The 16,217-nt window shown below is 43.7% G+C and overlaps 1 protein-coding gene across 3 annotated transcripts in view; it reads left to right on the forward strand.

The window, feature by feature from the left end:
* Window positions 1–16,217, forward strand: part of FAM107A (family with sequence similarity 107 member A) — a 79,717-nt gene that overhangs the window by 40,793 nt on the left and 22,707 nt on the right. For 2 of the 3 annotated variants that reach the window (XR_007479448.1, XM_033424710.2), the window contains exon 2: window positions 609–672. Coding sequence is in view for 2 of the 3 variants with exons in the window: in XM_033424710.2 (XP_033280601.1) it covers window positions 609–672 (64 nt within the window). In the remaining variant the exon portion in view is untranslated. Of the gene's footprint in view, window positions 1–608; window positions 673–2,545; window positions 2,779–16,217 lie in introns of those variants that run through there. The other variant, XM_004267968.3, reaches the window with a different exon arrangement.

The raw sequence follows: 16,217 nt of genomic DNA on the forward strand, positions 1-16,217 counted from the left end.
AATTGGGAAAAGAATCTAAAAAAGAGTGGATATACGTATATGTATAACTGACTCACTTTGCTGTACACCTGAAACTAACACAAGATTGTAAATCGACTATACTCCAATAAAAGTAAAAAAAAAAAAAATAGGCATCCTCACACCCAGTCAGACTCAATAAAGTGATTTCCATCATGAATTGGGGGGAATTCAAAAAAAAATAATGATGTTATTAGTTAATAATTAGTTAACAGTTTAATAATTAGTTTAATTAGAAAAGATATGCCATACTGTGTACATGTATATCTACATATATGTAGGATTTTAATAAGAGAAATAACAGAATTTGGATGCAGAGTGTAAGGAACTCTATCTTCTCGATTTTTCTCTAAATCTAAAACTGTTCTAAAAAATAGTCATTTAAGAAAAAGAGCATGAGCCTCACAAATGATGCCCACACACACACACACACACACACACACTCACACTCACACTCCAAGGACTATAGTACTTTGTTTCTCTGGAGAGGACTTTGACCCTGGCCAGGGTCACTCTGAATATCTCTTCACTCCTCCCCCTGGCAAGGAACAGAGGGTCCTCACCTCCACCTACTTTCTTTCTGTTCACAGAAAGAATACTCTCCTGGGGCCATATTTCATAATGAAAATGAGAAGCAGAGACTAAATGGATCAGGTAAGTCAGACCCGCCTAGAATTCCTTGGGGATGCAACCAGAGTTAATCTTTTGGTAATGCTCTGTCAAAGCACATTCCTCAGTCATAATTTTCCTAAACCCGCACCTTGTTCAATAGCTGGCTTGGTTTTCCTCCTGCAGTAAAAGCTTTGGCACCATCTGGGTTCAAATTCCTTCTCCACTACTAACTAGTTATGTGATCTTGGGCAAGTCACTTGAGCCTTATTTTCCTCATCTCTAGAAGGGGCATAACCATGCTTGATCAAAGAGTGGGTTAAATGAGATGAATGGTACATTAGATATAATTTCATCCTTTGAAGAATGGATATGAGATAGTGAATGCCAAATGTCTGGCATGGTGCCTGGCACTCGTGGTAGCTGGTTGTTGATAAGAAACATGATCAGTCTGGCCAATGACTGAGGTATCCAAAGATCAAAGTGTGTCACTTTGGTCCTTGGGATTCTGTGTGATGACAGGGACCTCTGAGAGCAGAAGCTGGGCCTGGGCAGTGGTCAAGGGAGAGCCAGAGACAACTTGGTTGGCAGCTGGCCTAGGTGGCACCAAGGCTGGAGAGGACACAGAGGCAGAGGGAGGTGGTACTGTGTGGCCAAGGCCCCGGCAGCCAGCTCAAGACTGATCCACAGACACAGCCTTAAACAGAGGCCATCCAGTACCCTGGACAGCTCCGGGGGGCGCTGGCAGTGTGTGTGGAGAGCAGTCTATAGATTTCAGGGGCATTGGTTTTGTGGGTGGAGAACTGAACTGGGTGTTGATTCCTCCAACTAGCTCTTTGAGCATGAGCAAGCCACCTCACCTCCCTGAGTCTCAACTACATCATCTCTAAGGTGGTATCTTGGATGGGATTCCTACATTCATGTTAACATACTTACCTTTCAGTGTTTTCGTGAAGAGTAAATAAGATAACGGAGCGGCAACAGAGTGGCCCATTTCTGAGGTCAGACCATCGGAGTTTGTATGACAGCTCCACACTGTGTGACCTCAGATAAACTGCTTAACCTCTCTGAGCCTGTTTCCTCTTCTGTAAATTGGAAAACTAATAGGCCCTAATTCATAGGATTGTGAAGATGAAACAAAATAGGACATAAAGCACATGAACATTAGTTTTTGTTTTAGAAGAAACTTAGCACAGCACCAGACACAGGGTAGATAATCAAAGTTGTTGTTTTCTTATATTTTCCAAACTATCTGCTTGACTTTGCCCCTCCACCTTTAGACTCTTGGTTGGTCCTCCCATTTCTGGATGTTAAAGGAATTTCACAAAGCCAGAGAAATCATTCTTGTGGAATCCCACGGGCTTCCCATCCTAACTTTCTTCCCCCAGCAAAGCCCCCACTTCTCAGTGTCACCCACCACAGGATGCCTTGGAACACTTTTCAAAAAAATACCAATATATAGTGTTCTGTGCTAGCCACTGTGCTTAGAGATACAGATAATGTGTTGGTTACCCTCATACCTGAGAGATGAGTACCATGGTTATCCCCATTTTACAGATGAGAAAACTGAGGCTCTGTGAGAATAGATAACTAAATCGTAGGGTCACACAGCTATTAATTAGTGGCGCTGGACCTGATCCCAGGGGTGGCACTTCAGAACCCCACACCCGCTTGTAGCATTCAACAAGGCCAGCGGCCAGGGAAATAGAGAAGAGTAGGTAGGAGACCGAGGCTGGAAATCAGGACACCGGGTTCTCACCTTGGCCCTGGAACCCTGAAGCTAGGAGTCCTCATGCCAGACGCTTACCCGCGCCCAGTCTGCTGCCTGGGCAGGGATACCTACCTGGTCCCTGCCCCCTGTCCCTCCCCCGCGGGCGCCTCTGGGCCTGGCCCTCTGGCAGCCACTGTAACCTGATCCGCGGCGGGGTTTGGTTCTCGGGCAGCGTCACCGTCACGGAGGCGCTCCGACCCGGGACTGCGCTCCGACCCGGGACTGCACTCCGACCCGGGACTGCACTCCGCGGTGCGCTCCCAGCCTGCAGTGCCGGCTCCGCAGACCCGTGCACCGGCGCATGGCGCAGAGGCTGAGCGAGCGGGTCCGGGGGCCCAGCGAGGCCACCGGCCTCTACCGGGCCGTGCTGCTCAGGTCCGGTAAGTGGGGGCAAGTCTACCCGGCCCCCCGCCTCCGGGAGAGCGCGAGGAGGGCATGGCGGGAGCACTGCCCTCAGCCCCTGGCTAGCAGGGCGCCTCGGTCCTTCTTTACTGGTCTGCTTTCCTCCTTTCCTTTCCTTCCATCCTCCGTTCTTTCATTCTTTTTAATTACTTTTTTTCTTCTTTCCTTACTTTCATTCCTTCTTTCCTTCCTACATTCGTCCTTTTGGGGATCTACCCTTATTAGATATATTGCTTTATTCCTTTATATGCACTTGCGGTGCGCGCGCACATACGCACACTCAGTGTTCCCTGACTACAAAAGTCCCGCAAGCTTCCACCTCCTGGCCAGCCCCTTAAGCAGAGACTCACACAAAGTGGGGGAAAGAGGCATTGGTAGGCGTGGGAGAACGGACATGGGTAAGACTGGTAGCGCGCGGTGGGGCGTAAAGAAGCGCAAGCCCGCTGGTGAAGGACTTCCAATGTCCAGTGAGGGGAAAGGGCGAGGGGGGAACAAGTTACAGGAAGGTGAGGAACGGGTTTTCTATAGGTATGCATTTAAGGAGAAAACGATTTGGAAAGAAACACCTGGTGATTGTTTTCGAGGATGCGAGTTGGATAAGTGTTTTTTTAATTTGTCTTTTTACTCATTTGCAGTAAGCACATACTACTTTTCTACTCTGGACAATAGTTTATTTAGGAAAATGAAACGAAAGTAATATAGGGCCAGTGTGAAAATAATTTGGTACGTACAGGGATGTAGAAAGAAGAAAAATCATGCCCACTGTAAGCATCTGGGGTGTTTCCTTCCGGACTCTGTGCTTGGAGAGAGACGTTCAGAGGGGGTGAAAATCGGTCTCCTGCCGGCTCCCTGCCAGCTGGGGGTGTGTGATTAGAAAACCTCAAGGGCCTTGGGCTCCCGAGGCAAGCTAACCTCTGCCTTGGGCAAGGAACCTACCCCACCCGGTAGTCCTGCCCACTGACGCCTGCAGCCGAAAGCGCTAGGCGAGCCGGAGCGGCTGGCCGCGGGCCTGCAGGAGCGGGGCTCGCCCGCCGCCCGCGCGTAGTCGGCTCTGGGACCGATTGGCGTTTCTTCCTTAGGTTGGCCCCGCCCCGGGGAGATCCCGCCGCGGAGTTACTGCTTGGGAGCTTTGAAACAACGGTTCTCTAAGTCCAAAAGCACGGTCTAGGCAAGACTTCAGGACTGGCGGCGCCTTCCTGGAGCGGGGTACCTTAAACCTTGGCTGAGCCAGGGCAGGCAGGAAGCGAGGAGCTCGATAATTCGAAGAGGCTGATTTCAAACCTCAGCTCCAGAAATGTCCCTACAAAACACTCTTCCTAGGTGTCCCTATCCAGTTCCTTTCTTCTCACTGAGAATAGGGTATCTCTAACCTGAAGATCCTGTGTTCCCTCAACCTGAAACTGCAACTGTGAGGCTTCCTCAAACAGTCACATTTTCCACTCGCAACACAGCCAGAATAGCAGACATACCAGAGTCGTTCCAGGGGCCACATGCTTGCCCGGCAACTGTACCACACACAGCTGTAAGTCAGGAAGGCAGCAGAGGCTGGTTACTGGCGCCTCATGGAGGGACCGCTTGCACTGTGCTACTGACTCAGTCTTCACAGTCCTTCAAAGTCACTGCTGATTGTCATCCCCATTTCATAGATGAGGACACTGAGGCTCAGAGAGCTCAAGCAGCGTGCCCGGGGTCCTGCTACAGGAACTCTTCTATCCCACTAACATGTAGAAAGCACGTTCAAACTTTGGTCCATCTATGCGAAGTCTGCCCGTCTTCTGAGAATAGTAATAATGGCAAATGATTGCTGGTCACTAGCTATTGCCACTCTCTCTGACAAATACTGTAGATCTGTCTTCTCATCAACTTCATTCATTTATTCATTTAACCAATATTTGTTGACCACTATTATGCACTAAGCCCTATGCGAGGCACAGGGATGTGCTGATAAATTAAATGGATAAGTCCCTCCTCTCAGGGAGGTAAGTACTATTAACCTCTATTTTAAAACATGAGGAAACGGAGCCTCAGAAGGTAACTTGACTTGTCTAAGGTCACACAGCCAGTCAAGGGTGGAGCTGAGATCCAAACCCAGGGCCATGTGCCTCTGCAGCCACTACTCTGGCTTGTCTCACACAAGGAAGAGCAAGAAGTAAGAGTGGGGTGAGGAGCCAGCTGGGCCATTTACTGAAAGAGGCAAGAGCCTCCTTCTTTTAGAAGCCCCCAAGGATGGGATTATAGAATCAAACCCAAGACGGCAGCCATGTTCATTTACAGTAGCCTGGAAGCATGCAACAAGTAATACAATGCTTCGAGAAAATTTTTCATTCCAAGTTACTTTAAAATAATTTCTTAGTATTAAAGTAATACATGTTCATCATGAATGTTCTGGAAAATGGAGACTGAAGAGGGGGAAGCCTTACCCGTAATCGCACTCACCATGAGCACCACTGGTAATATCAGGGGAGGTCTCCTTCCAGTTTTGCTGTGCGAGACTTGTGTGGGGTTGTGTGGTTCACATTGCTGAGATTGTACTGACTAATTTTTAATCCCATTTTTTTTCACTTGCATAAAAATCTTACTGTTTTTAAATGGGTTACTGAGATAACAGCTACCACTTTGGAACACTGACGCTGTGGCAGGCACTGTGTGAAGGGCTTCCCATGTCATACCTCCTTTATTCCTCAAAAGAATGCCCCATTTTAGAGACGAGGAAACAGGAAGTTGAAGGTCACCTAGCTACCCAACAGTGGAGCCAGGATCGGTATCTGGGTTGACACCAGAGCCCACGTTCTTAACCACTAAGATGGAAGGGTCACCTCTGGGGAATAACTCATGCTTGGCCATGCCTGGTAAGCTATGCAGTGCTGTAGTAAAGGTCCACCTGAGACTCGTTTCCTACCTGGAGCCCAGCCCAGGTTCCTGCTAGGGAGGGAAGCATCTCTCTGCAGCATGGACTGAGGGACACCTCCCCAGGTGCCTGTGGGCATCAGCAATTGTGCTTCTCTTCACCCAGAAGGGTGGTCATAGCTTCCATTGCTGCCTGCCAAGTAGGGATGCCAGATAAAATAGTTAAATTTGAATCTCAGATACACAATATTATTTTAGTGTGTGTCTCAAATATTATATGGGTATGCTTATGCTAAAAACCTATTCGTTGCTTATCTGAAGTTCAAATTTAACTGGACATGCTGATTTTTTTTTTTTTTACCCATATATATACTCTTTTTTATATTCTTTTCCATTATGGTTTATCCCAGGAGATTGGATATAGTTCCCTGTACTATACAGTAGGACCTTGTTTATCCATTCTATATGTGATAGTTTGCATCTACTAACCCCAAACTACCAGTCCATCCCTCCCTCTCCACCCCTCCCACTTGGCAACCACAAGTCTGTTCTCTATGTCTGTGAGTCTGTTTCTGTTTTGTAGATAGGTTCATTTGTGTCATATTTTAGGTTCCACATATAAGCGATATCATATGGTATTTGTCTTTCTCTTTCTGACTTACTTCACTTAGTATGATCATCTCTAGTTGCATCCGTGTTGCTCCAAATGGCATTATTTTGTTCTTTTTATGGCTAAGTCGTATTCCATTGTATATATACACCACATCTTCTTTATCCATTCATCTGTTGATGGACATTTAGGTTGTTTCCAGGTCCTGGCTACTGTGAATAGTGCTGCTATGAACATAGGGATACATGTATCTTTTTGAATTATAGTTTTGTTTGGATATATGCCCAGGAGTGGGATTGCTGAATCATATGGTATTCTATTTTTAGTTTCCTGAGGAACCTCCATACTATTTTCCATAGTAGCTGTACCAACTTACATTCCCACCAACAGTGCAAGAGGGTTCCATTTTCTCCACACCCTCTCCAGCATTTGTTATTTGTAGGCTTTTTGATGATGGCCATTCTGACCAGTGTGAGGTGATACCTCATTGTAGATTTGATTTGCATTTCTCTAATAATTAGTGACGTTGCACATCTTTTCATGTGGCCCTCTGTATGTCTTCTGTATGTCTTCTACTGGCCCTCTGTATGTCTTCTTTGGAGAAATGTCTTAGATCTTCTGCCCATTTTTCAACTGGGTTGTTTATTTTGTTGTTGTTGTATGAGCTGTTCGTATATTTTGGAGATTAAGCTTTTGACAGCTGCATCACTGGCAAATATTTTCTCCCATTCTGTAGGTTGTCTTTCCCTTTTTTTATGGTTTCCTTTGCTGTGCAAAAGCTTTTAAGTTTAATTAGGTCTCTCATTTGTTTAGTTTTGTCTTTATTTCTATTGCTTTGCGAGACTGACCTAAGAAAACATTGGTACGATTTGTGTCAGAGAATGTTTTGCGTATGCTCTCTTCTAGGAGTTTTACGGTGTCATGTCTTATGTTTAAGTCTTTAAGCCATTTTGAGTTTATTTTTGTGCATGGTGAGGGCGTGTTCTAACTTCATTGATTTACATGCATGGACATGCTGCATTTTTGTTAGCTACATCTGGCAACCCCACTGCCAGGCATTATGGAAGTTTGCTTGGCTTGACAAGCCATGGTCTGCCCAGGTTCCCCTCTACACACACCCACTCACATACTCACATCCCTTTCCCCGTGCCTCGATCTACTGTCCATATTTTGTCTGGCTACAAGTGAATTAAAATATGCTGGAGGTTGGGGGCACCCCAGGGTCCTTCTGCAGCTAAGAGACCAGATTAACCATGCCTGACTGCAGCTGAGTTGAGAGCCAGCTTTCTGAAATAAGACTCTTGGTTCTTCCCCACTCCCTTGCACTTTCCTGTTTCCATGCTTGAAATCCCTCCACCGGGTAAATTCTTCCTGGTTCGAACTCGTTGTAAAGGCAACGCTCATTCCTTTTATAAACTCTCCACGGATCCCATGACAAGTTTTCTTGCCAGTACAGCTTCTCCTGCCATGTCCTTTGAAAAGAGCATGTTGGGGGTGGGGGAAGGTTGGATCCTAAGGCTATTTTGTGGGTGGCTTCTCAGAAACCTCATTGAGGCCTTGAAAAGGGGCCTTGGAGATTTAGACTGAATACTGGGCTGAGGAGGAAGTTTGGAGTTGCCATGGAAACTTTTTGTCTGATGTTTGTAGGCCCAGATAAGCTGCTGCAGGTGCCTGTCAGCTGGGAGAAAGGGGGAGCAAAAATTAAAGGAAAAGAGGTTTTGGGAGTTTTTTAATGCAAGCTGCAGCCCTAGCCCACTATAGCTACAGGAAAATTCCTCAGCTTCCACACATGAATGCCTCTCCTGGTCTTCACTACCCCCTTCTTTTTAGCTCCTCTAGCTCCCAAGAAAACGAACTTCAGAGGGACAGGAGGGGAGTGTGGGACAGGTGTGCTCAGCCTCCAGGATCCCCTTTCATTCTTCCAGGGGCTGAGCAAAAATTCGGATCCTCAGGCCCCTGCAGTCCAGAGTCCTTCCTTATGGGAGAATGAGAGGGCCTCCGTCAAAAGCCACACAGACCAAGGCAGGAGGCAGGACCTGGGGTTGAATTTGGCCATTACCTGGAGTAAACTCTTAAAAGCCTCATTTGACCAAAAGGCCTCTATTTTCCAATATGCAAAATGTACATGACTGAACCAGATGTGACTTTTAACTATGGTTGGTTGGAAAAGGTTGCTCTTTCCCATATTTTTCACCTTTATTGTTTTGTTCTGATAACAAAATAAATGTATGCTTTTTTTTTTTTTAAGCTACAAACGTTACAGAAATATTGGGACAAAGGATAAAGGCCTGTAATGTTCTGCTGTAGAATAGTGGTGCTCAGACTCCTAAATGTAAGCAGATCCCCTGGGGACATGTTAAAATTCCAGACTCCTAGGCCCCTCCCTCATAGATTCTAATACAGCGATCCAGAAACATGACCCAGTAATTCCATTTTAACCCTCATTCCGACTGAAGGCTAGTAATGACATTTGAGATACGTTGGTCTAGAACTGACTTCCATTAACAGTTCAGTGTATACGCCTCCAGATTGGTTCTCTATGCATATACTAACTTTTTTATCTTGGAAAAAAAAGGGTAGAGGAATCAGACTATATATGATTTTGCTCTTTGATTTTTCACCAAACATGTAGAAGACATCTTTTTAGGGTAATAAACAGATGTGCTATTGATGGCATCCCATTATGGGCCGTAGCATAATTTCTTACTGATGGGGTATGGCTTGAGAAATGGTGGCTTGACCTCATATACAGTTACACGCACACACACGTGCTCACACACGTGCACAGACACAGCAAGATGATGCTGTCACAAGCTCAGGGACATCAACATCTTTGGTGTCTGCAAGTCAATACTAGTTATTGAGCACCTTGCTACTGGGACAGGAATACTAAGAGGAATAAGGTGAGGCCCCGGCCCTCAGGCTGGCGGTCTGGTGGGTGAGGCTGGTGGGTTTGTGCACAGGTTGGACCATGAGAAGAGCTTTAGTGGAAGAAGTACAGTGAGTCCCAGCTGCCTGGGGAAAATGGCACCCAACCTTGCGGGGTTCCTGCCCAGCTCTCCTTGGTTCTCAATTGCTCTGGGGCTGCCATCAGAATCTTCCAAGAAAGGGAACACAAAGTGGGGATGGAGGACATGGCTGGTATGAGGACTGAGAGTCTGCTTCTCTGGAGTGAGAGCGACTGTGGGGTCTGTCTGCCTCAGGCGGTGAGCAGAGTCCTCCCGCCCAAGGATCCGTCTTGTTCCACCACCTGTCAGAGGACACTGGGATTGGTTCAGACAAGCCACTGTGGGCCCTGGGACATGCCCCAAGTACTAGTCATTTGCACAGCAGGACAACACGTGGGTGGGGACCAGAGGCAGTGAAGAGTGCTTGACAAGAATTCGGTTGCGGTCTTCCACCATCAGAATTCAGTGAAGTTAAGCCACAGCAGGATGGGGAGCTGCGGGAGGCACCATTCAAAGTACATTAAGAGAAACAATTAGGAAGGAGAAACAACTCGAGGATTTGGGACCCTGCAAATTGAAGTGGCTCCAGAATGGGGGGCTTGGCCACAGCTCCCAGGTCATGCAGACCTGCCTGCCCCTTCTTCCTTCCATCTCCCTCATACCCCGCACTCCACCCCACCGGCCTCCTTCCATCATGCCCAGCTCCTTCCCTCGCTGGGGCCTTTCCACTAGCTCTTCCCACTCTCTGGAATGCTCTCCTCCTCACCATTCCAGCCTCCCTAAAATGTCGCCGCCCCACTGTCCACCCTACCTAAGTTCCCAGTCCCTCCCTTGCGCCTTGCCCAGTCTTGCTTTCATCACAGTGTTCATTGCAGCTCTACATTTTCTTGTCCGTCTCCTTATTTTTCTGTCTGAACCCCACCTTGAAAGTAGGTTACCTGAGCACAGGGATACTGTCTCATTTACACTGGGAACAGTGCCAGGAACACAGTAGGTACTCAATAAATGTTGGTTAAATGAATAACATAGGCCAGAGAGGATCAAAACTGCATTTTTAGAGTTTATTTACAATACTGTGTTAGTTTTAGGTGTACAGCAAAGTGATTCAGTTATATATATAATATGGCTGAATACATGTACACATAAATCTATTCTTTTTCAGATTCTTTTCCATTATAAGTTATTATAAGATACTGAATGTAGTTCCATGTGCTATACAGTAAACCTTATTGTTTATCCATTTTAAATATAGTAGTGTGTATCTTTTAATCCCATACTCCTAATTTGTCCCCCCACCCCACCTCATTCTTTGGTAACCATAATTTTCTTTTCTGTGTCTGTGAGTCTGTTTCTGTTATGTAAATAAGTCCATTTGTATTACTTTTTAGATTCCACATTTAACCCAACAATATTGGGTTGCCCAAAAAGCTCATTTGGGTTTTCTGTAACATCATAGGAAAAACCCAAATGAACTTTTTGGCCAACCCAAATATAATACTGCTCTTTCCCTGTCTAACTTACTTCACTTAGTATGATAATCTCTAGGACCATCCATGTGGCTGCAAATGGCAACATTTCACTTTTTTTTTTTAAATTTTTATTGGAGTACAGATGATTTGCAATGTTGTGTTACTTTCAGGTGTACAGCAAAGTGAATCAGTTATACATATACATATATCCACTCTTTTTTTTTTAGATTCTCTTCCCATATAGGCCATCACAGACTATTGAGAAGAGTTCCCTGTGCTATACAGCAGGTTCTTATTAATTATCTATTTTATGTATAGTAGTGTGTATATGTCAATCCCAAGCTCCCAGTTTATCCCTCCCACCCCCATCCCCTGGTAACCATAAGTTTGTTTTCTACATTTGTGACTCTACTTCTGTTTTGTATATAAGTTTGTTTGTACCCTTTTTCTTAGATTCCACATATAAGTGGTATCATATATTTGTCTTTCTGTGTCTGACTTACTTCACTCAGTATGACAATCTCTAGGTCCATCCATGTTCCTGCAAATGGTATTATTTCATTTTTTATGGCTGAGTAGTATTCCATTGTCTATATGTACCACATCTTCTTTATCCATTTCTCTGTCAATGGACATTTAGGTTGTTTCCATGTCTCAGCTGCTGTAAATAGTGCTGCAGTGAACACTGGGGTGCGTGTATCTTTTTGAATTATGGTTTTCTACGGATGTATGCCCAGGAGTGGGATTGCTAGATCATATGGTATTTCTATTTTTAGTTTTTCAAAGAACCTCCATACTGTTCTCCATAGTGGCTGTCTCAAGTTACATTCCCCCCAACAGTGTAGGAGGGTTTCCTTTTCTCCACACCCTCTCCAGCATTTATTGTTTGTAGACTTTTTGATGGTGGCCACTCTGACTGGTGTGAAGTGATAGCTCATTGTAGTTTTGATTTGCATTTCTCTAAAAATTAGTGATGTTGAGCATCTTTTCATGTGCTTTTTGGCCATCTGTATCTTTTTCGGAGAAATGTCTACTGAGATCTTCTGCCCATTTTATGATTGGGTTGTTTGTTTTTTTGACATAGAGCTGCATGAACTGTTTGTATATTTTGGAGACTAATACCTTGTTGGTTGCTTTGTTTGCAAATATTTTCTCCCATTCTGTGGGTTGTCTTTTTCATTTTGTTTATGGTTTCCTTTGCTGTGCAGAAGCTTTTAAGTTTAATTAGGTCCCATTTGTTTATTTTTGTTTTTATTGTCATTACTCCAGGAGGTGGATCAAAAATGATATTGCTGTGATTTCTGGCAAAGAGTGTTCTGCCTATGTTTTCCTCTAAGAGTTTGATAGTATCCAGCCTTACATTTAGGTCTTTGATCCATTCTGAATTTATTTTCGTGTATGGTGTTATGTTCTAATTTCATTCTTTTCATGTAGCTGTCCAGTTTTCCCAGCACCACTTGTTGAAGAGACTGTCTTTTCTCCACTGTATATTCTTGCCTCCTTTGAAGTAGATTAATTGACCATAGGTGCATGGGCTTATTTTTGGGCTTTCTGTCCTGTTTCACTGATCTACATTTCTGGATTTTTTGCCAGTACCATAAAATTTTGATAATGTAGCTTTGTGGTATAGTCTGAAGTCAGGGAGTCTGATTCCTCCAGCTTCATTTTTCTTTCTCAGGATTGCTTATGCTATTCAGGATCTTTTGTGTTTCCATATAAATTTAAAAATTTTTTGTTCTAGTTCTCTGAAAAATGCCATGGTAATTTGATAGGGATTGCACCAAATCTGTAGATTGCCTTGGGTAGTATAGTCATTTTGACAATATTGAGTCTTCCAATCCAGAAACACAGGATATCCTTCCATCTATTTGTGTCATCTTTGATTTCTTTCATCAATGTCATATAGTTTTCAGAGTACAGGTCTTTTGTCTCCTTAGGTAGCTTTATTCCTAGGTATTTTATTCTTTTTGATGTGATTGTAAATGGGATTGTTTCCTTAATTTCTCTTTCTGATCTTTTGTTGTTACTGTATAGGAATGCAAGAGATTTCTGTGTATTAATTTTGTACCCTGCAACTTTACCAAATTCATTGATGAGCTCTAGTACTTTTCTGGTAGCATCTTTAGGATTTTCTAAATAGTAAATAGTATCATGTCATCTGCAAACAGTGGCAATTTTATTTCTTCTTTTCCAATTTGGATTCCTTTTGTTTCTTTTTCTTCTCTGATTGCCATGGCTATGACTTCCAAAACTACGTTGAATAAATGTGGTGACAGTGGACATCCTTGCCTTGTTCCTGACCTTAAGGAAATGCTTTCAGCTTTCCACCAATGAGAAGGATGTTAGCTGTGGGTTTATCATATATGGCCTTTATTATGTTGAGGTAACTTCCCTCTATTCCAACTTTTTTTTATCATTAATGGGGGTTGAATTTTGTCAAAAGCTTTTTCTGCATCTATTGAGATGATCATACGGTTTTTATTCTTCAGTTTCTTAAAGTGGTGTATGTACCACACTGATTGATTTTCAGATATTGAAGAATCCTTGCAACCCTGTGATAAATCCCACTTGATCATGGTGTATGATCCTTTTAATGTGTTGTTGGATTTGGTTTGCTAGTATTTTGTTGAGGATTCTTGAGTGTATGTTCATCGGTGATATCTTTGTGTGGTTTTGCTATCAGGGTGATGGTGGCCTCATAGAATGAGTTTGGGAGTGTTCCTCTGCAATTTTTTTGGAAGAGTTTTAGAAGGATAGGTGTTAACTATTCTCTAAATGTTTGATAGAATTTGCCTGTGATGAAGCCACCTGGTCCTGGATTTTGTTTGTTGGAAGTTTGTAAGTCACTGTTTCAAGTTCAGTACTTGTGATTGGTCTGTTCATATTTTCTATTTCTTCCTGGTTCAGTCTTGGAAGGTTGTATCTATCTTTCTAAGAATTTGTCCATTTCTTCTAGGTTGTCCGTTTTATTGGCATATAGTTGCTTGTAGTAGTCCCTTATGATCCTTTGTATTTCTGTGGTGTCAGTTGTAACTTCTCCTTATTGATTTCTAATTTTATTGATTTTTTTCTTGATGAGTCTGGCTGAAAGTTTATCAATTTTCTTTATCTTCTCAAAGAACCAGCTTTTGGTTTCATTGATCTTTTCTATTGTTTTCTTTATCTCTATTTCATTTATTTCTGCTCTGATGTTTATGATTTCTTTCCTTCTACTAACTTTGGGTTTTGTTTGTTCTTCTTTCTTTAGTTGCTTTAGGTGTAAGGTTAGGTTGTTTGTTTGAGATTTTTCTTATTTCCTGAGGTAAGATTGTATTGATATAAACTTCCTCTTAGAACTGATTTTGTTGCTTCCCATAGGTTTTGGATCATCATGCTTTCATTTTCATTTGTCTCTAGGTATTTTTTTATTTCCTCTTTATTTCTTCAGTGATCCATTGGTTGTTTAGTAGCATGTTGTTTTGCCTCCATGTGTTTATGTTTTTTAGTTTTTCTTCCTGTAATTGATTTCTAATCTCAAAGCATTGTGGTTGGAAAAGATGCTTGATATGAGTTCAATTTTCTTAAATTTACTGAGACTTGCTTTGTGGCCCAGCATGTGATCAATCCTGGAGATCATTCCATGTGCACTTGGGAAGAATGTGTATTCTTCACCTTTTGGATGGAATGTTCTATAAATATCAACTATGTCCATCTGGTCTAATGTGTCATTTAGGGCCTATGTGTCCTTATTGATTGTCTGGATGATCTGTTCATTGATGTAAGTGGGTTATTAAAGTCCCCCACTATTATTGTGTTACTGTCAATTTCTCCTTTTATGGCTGTTAGCATTTGCCTTATATATTGAGGTGCTCCTGTGTTGGGTGCATATATGTTTACAAATTGTTATATCTTCTTCTTGGATTGATCCCTTGATCGTTATGTAGTGTCCTTCCTTGTCTCATGTTAACAGTCTTTATTTTAAAGTCTGTTTTGTCTGATATGAGAATTGCTACTCCAGCTCTCTTTTGATTTCCATTTGCATGGAATACCTTTTTCCATCCCCTCACTTTTAGTCTGTATGTGTCCCTAGATATGAAGTGGGTATGTTGTAGACAGCATATACACAGGTTTTGTTTTTGTATCCATTCCGCTAGTCTACGTCTTTTGGTTGGAGCATTTAATCCCTTTACATTTAAGGTAATTATTGATATGTATGTTCTTATAGCCATTTTGTTAGCTTATTGTTCTGGATTTATTTTTGTAGGTCTTTTTTCTCCCTCTTTTGTTCTCTTGTGATTTGATGACTATCTTTAGTGTTGTGTTTGGATTGCTTTTTCTTTTTTTGTGTGTGTATCTCTTGTAGATTTTTGGTTTGTGCTTACCATGAGCTTTTTTTTTTTTTACCATGAGCTTTTGATATAGCAGTCTCTCTCTCTCTCTCTCTCTCTCTCTCTCTCTCTCTCTCTCTCTATATATATATATATATATATATATATATATATGATTTCTCTGCTGTCTCATTTTGTCAAACTTTCTGTGTTTGTGGTCTCCTTTCCAGCCTGCAGGATCGTAGTTCCTCTTGCTGCTGGTGTCTGGCCCCTGGTGTGTGAGGTTGGTGCAGGGGCTTCCTGCAAGCTTCCTGGTAGGAGGGACTGGTGCCTGCCCACTGGTGGGTGGAGCTGGGTCTTGTCCCTCTTGTGGGCAGGACTGTGTCAAAGGGTATGTTTAGCGGTGCCTGTGAGCTCAGTACAACTTTAAGCAGCCTGTCTACTGATGGGTGGGGCTGTGTTACCCCCCTGCTGGTGGTTTGGCCTGAGGCATCCCAACACTGGAGTCTGCAGGTTGTTGGGTGAGGCCAGGTCTCAGTGCCAAAATGGCAACCTCTGGGAGAGCTCATGCTGATTAATATTCCTTTGGCCTCTGCCACCAGTGTCCTTGCCCCCACAGTGAGCCACAGCCAACCCCCGCCTCCCCAAGAGACACTCCAAGACCCACAGGTAGGTCTAGCCCAGGCGCCAGTGAAGTCACTGCTTTGTGCTGGGTCCCAGTGCACATAAAATCTTGTGTGCACCCTCCGAGAGTGGAGTCTGTGTTTTCCCCAGTCCTGTGGAGCTCCTGCATTCAAGTCCTGTTGGCCTTCAAAGCCAAATGCTCTGGGGGCTCCTCCTCCCAATGCCAGACCCTCCGGCTGGGGAGCCTGACATGGGGCTCAGAACTCTCACTCCTGTGGGTGAACCTCTGAAATATAATTATTTTTCAGTTTGTGGGTTGCCCACCTGATGGGCATGGGATTTCATTATATCACGGAAGTGCCCCTTCTACTGTCTTATTGTGGCTGCTTCTTTGTCCTTGGATGTAACATATGTGTTTTGGTAGGTTCCAGTCTTTTCTGTCAATGGTTGTTCAGCAGTTTTTTGTGATGTTGGTGTTTTCATGAGAGGAGGTGAGCTCAACTCCTTCTACTCCACCATCTTGTCTGGAATCGAGGGGCTGCTTTTAGTTTGGATGCTTGATGCCTCTTTCCTCAGTATGTGCTGGCTGTTATCCCCTTGATATGGGGTGTG

The sequence above is a fragment of the Orcinus orca genome, chromosome 10 (genome assembly GCF_937001465.1).
Source record: "Orcinus orca chromosome 10, mOrcOrc1.1, whole genome shotgun sequence".
In the NCBI taxonomy this organism is placed as follows: Eukaryota; Metazoa; Chordata; class Mammalia; order Artiodactyla; family Delphinidae; genus Orcinus; species Orcinus orca.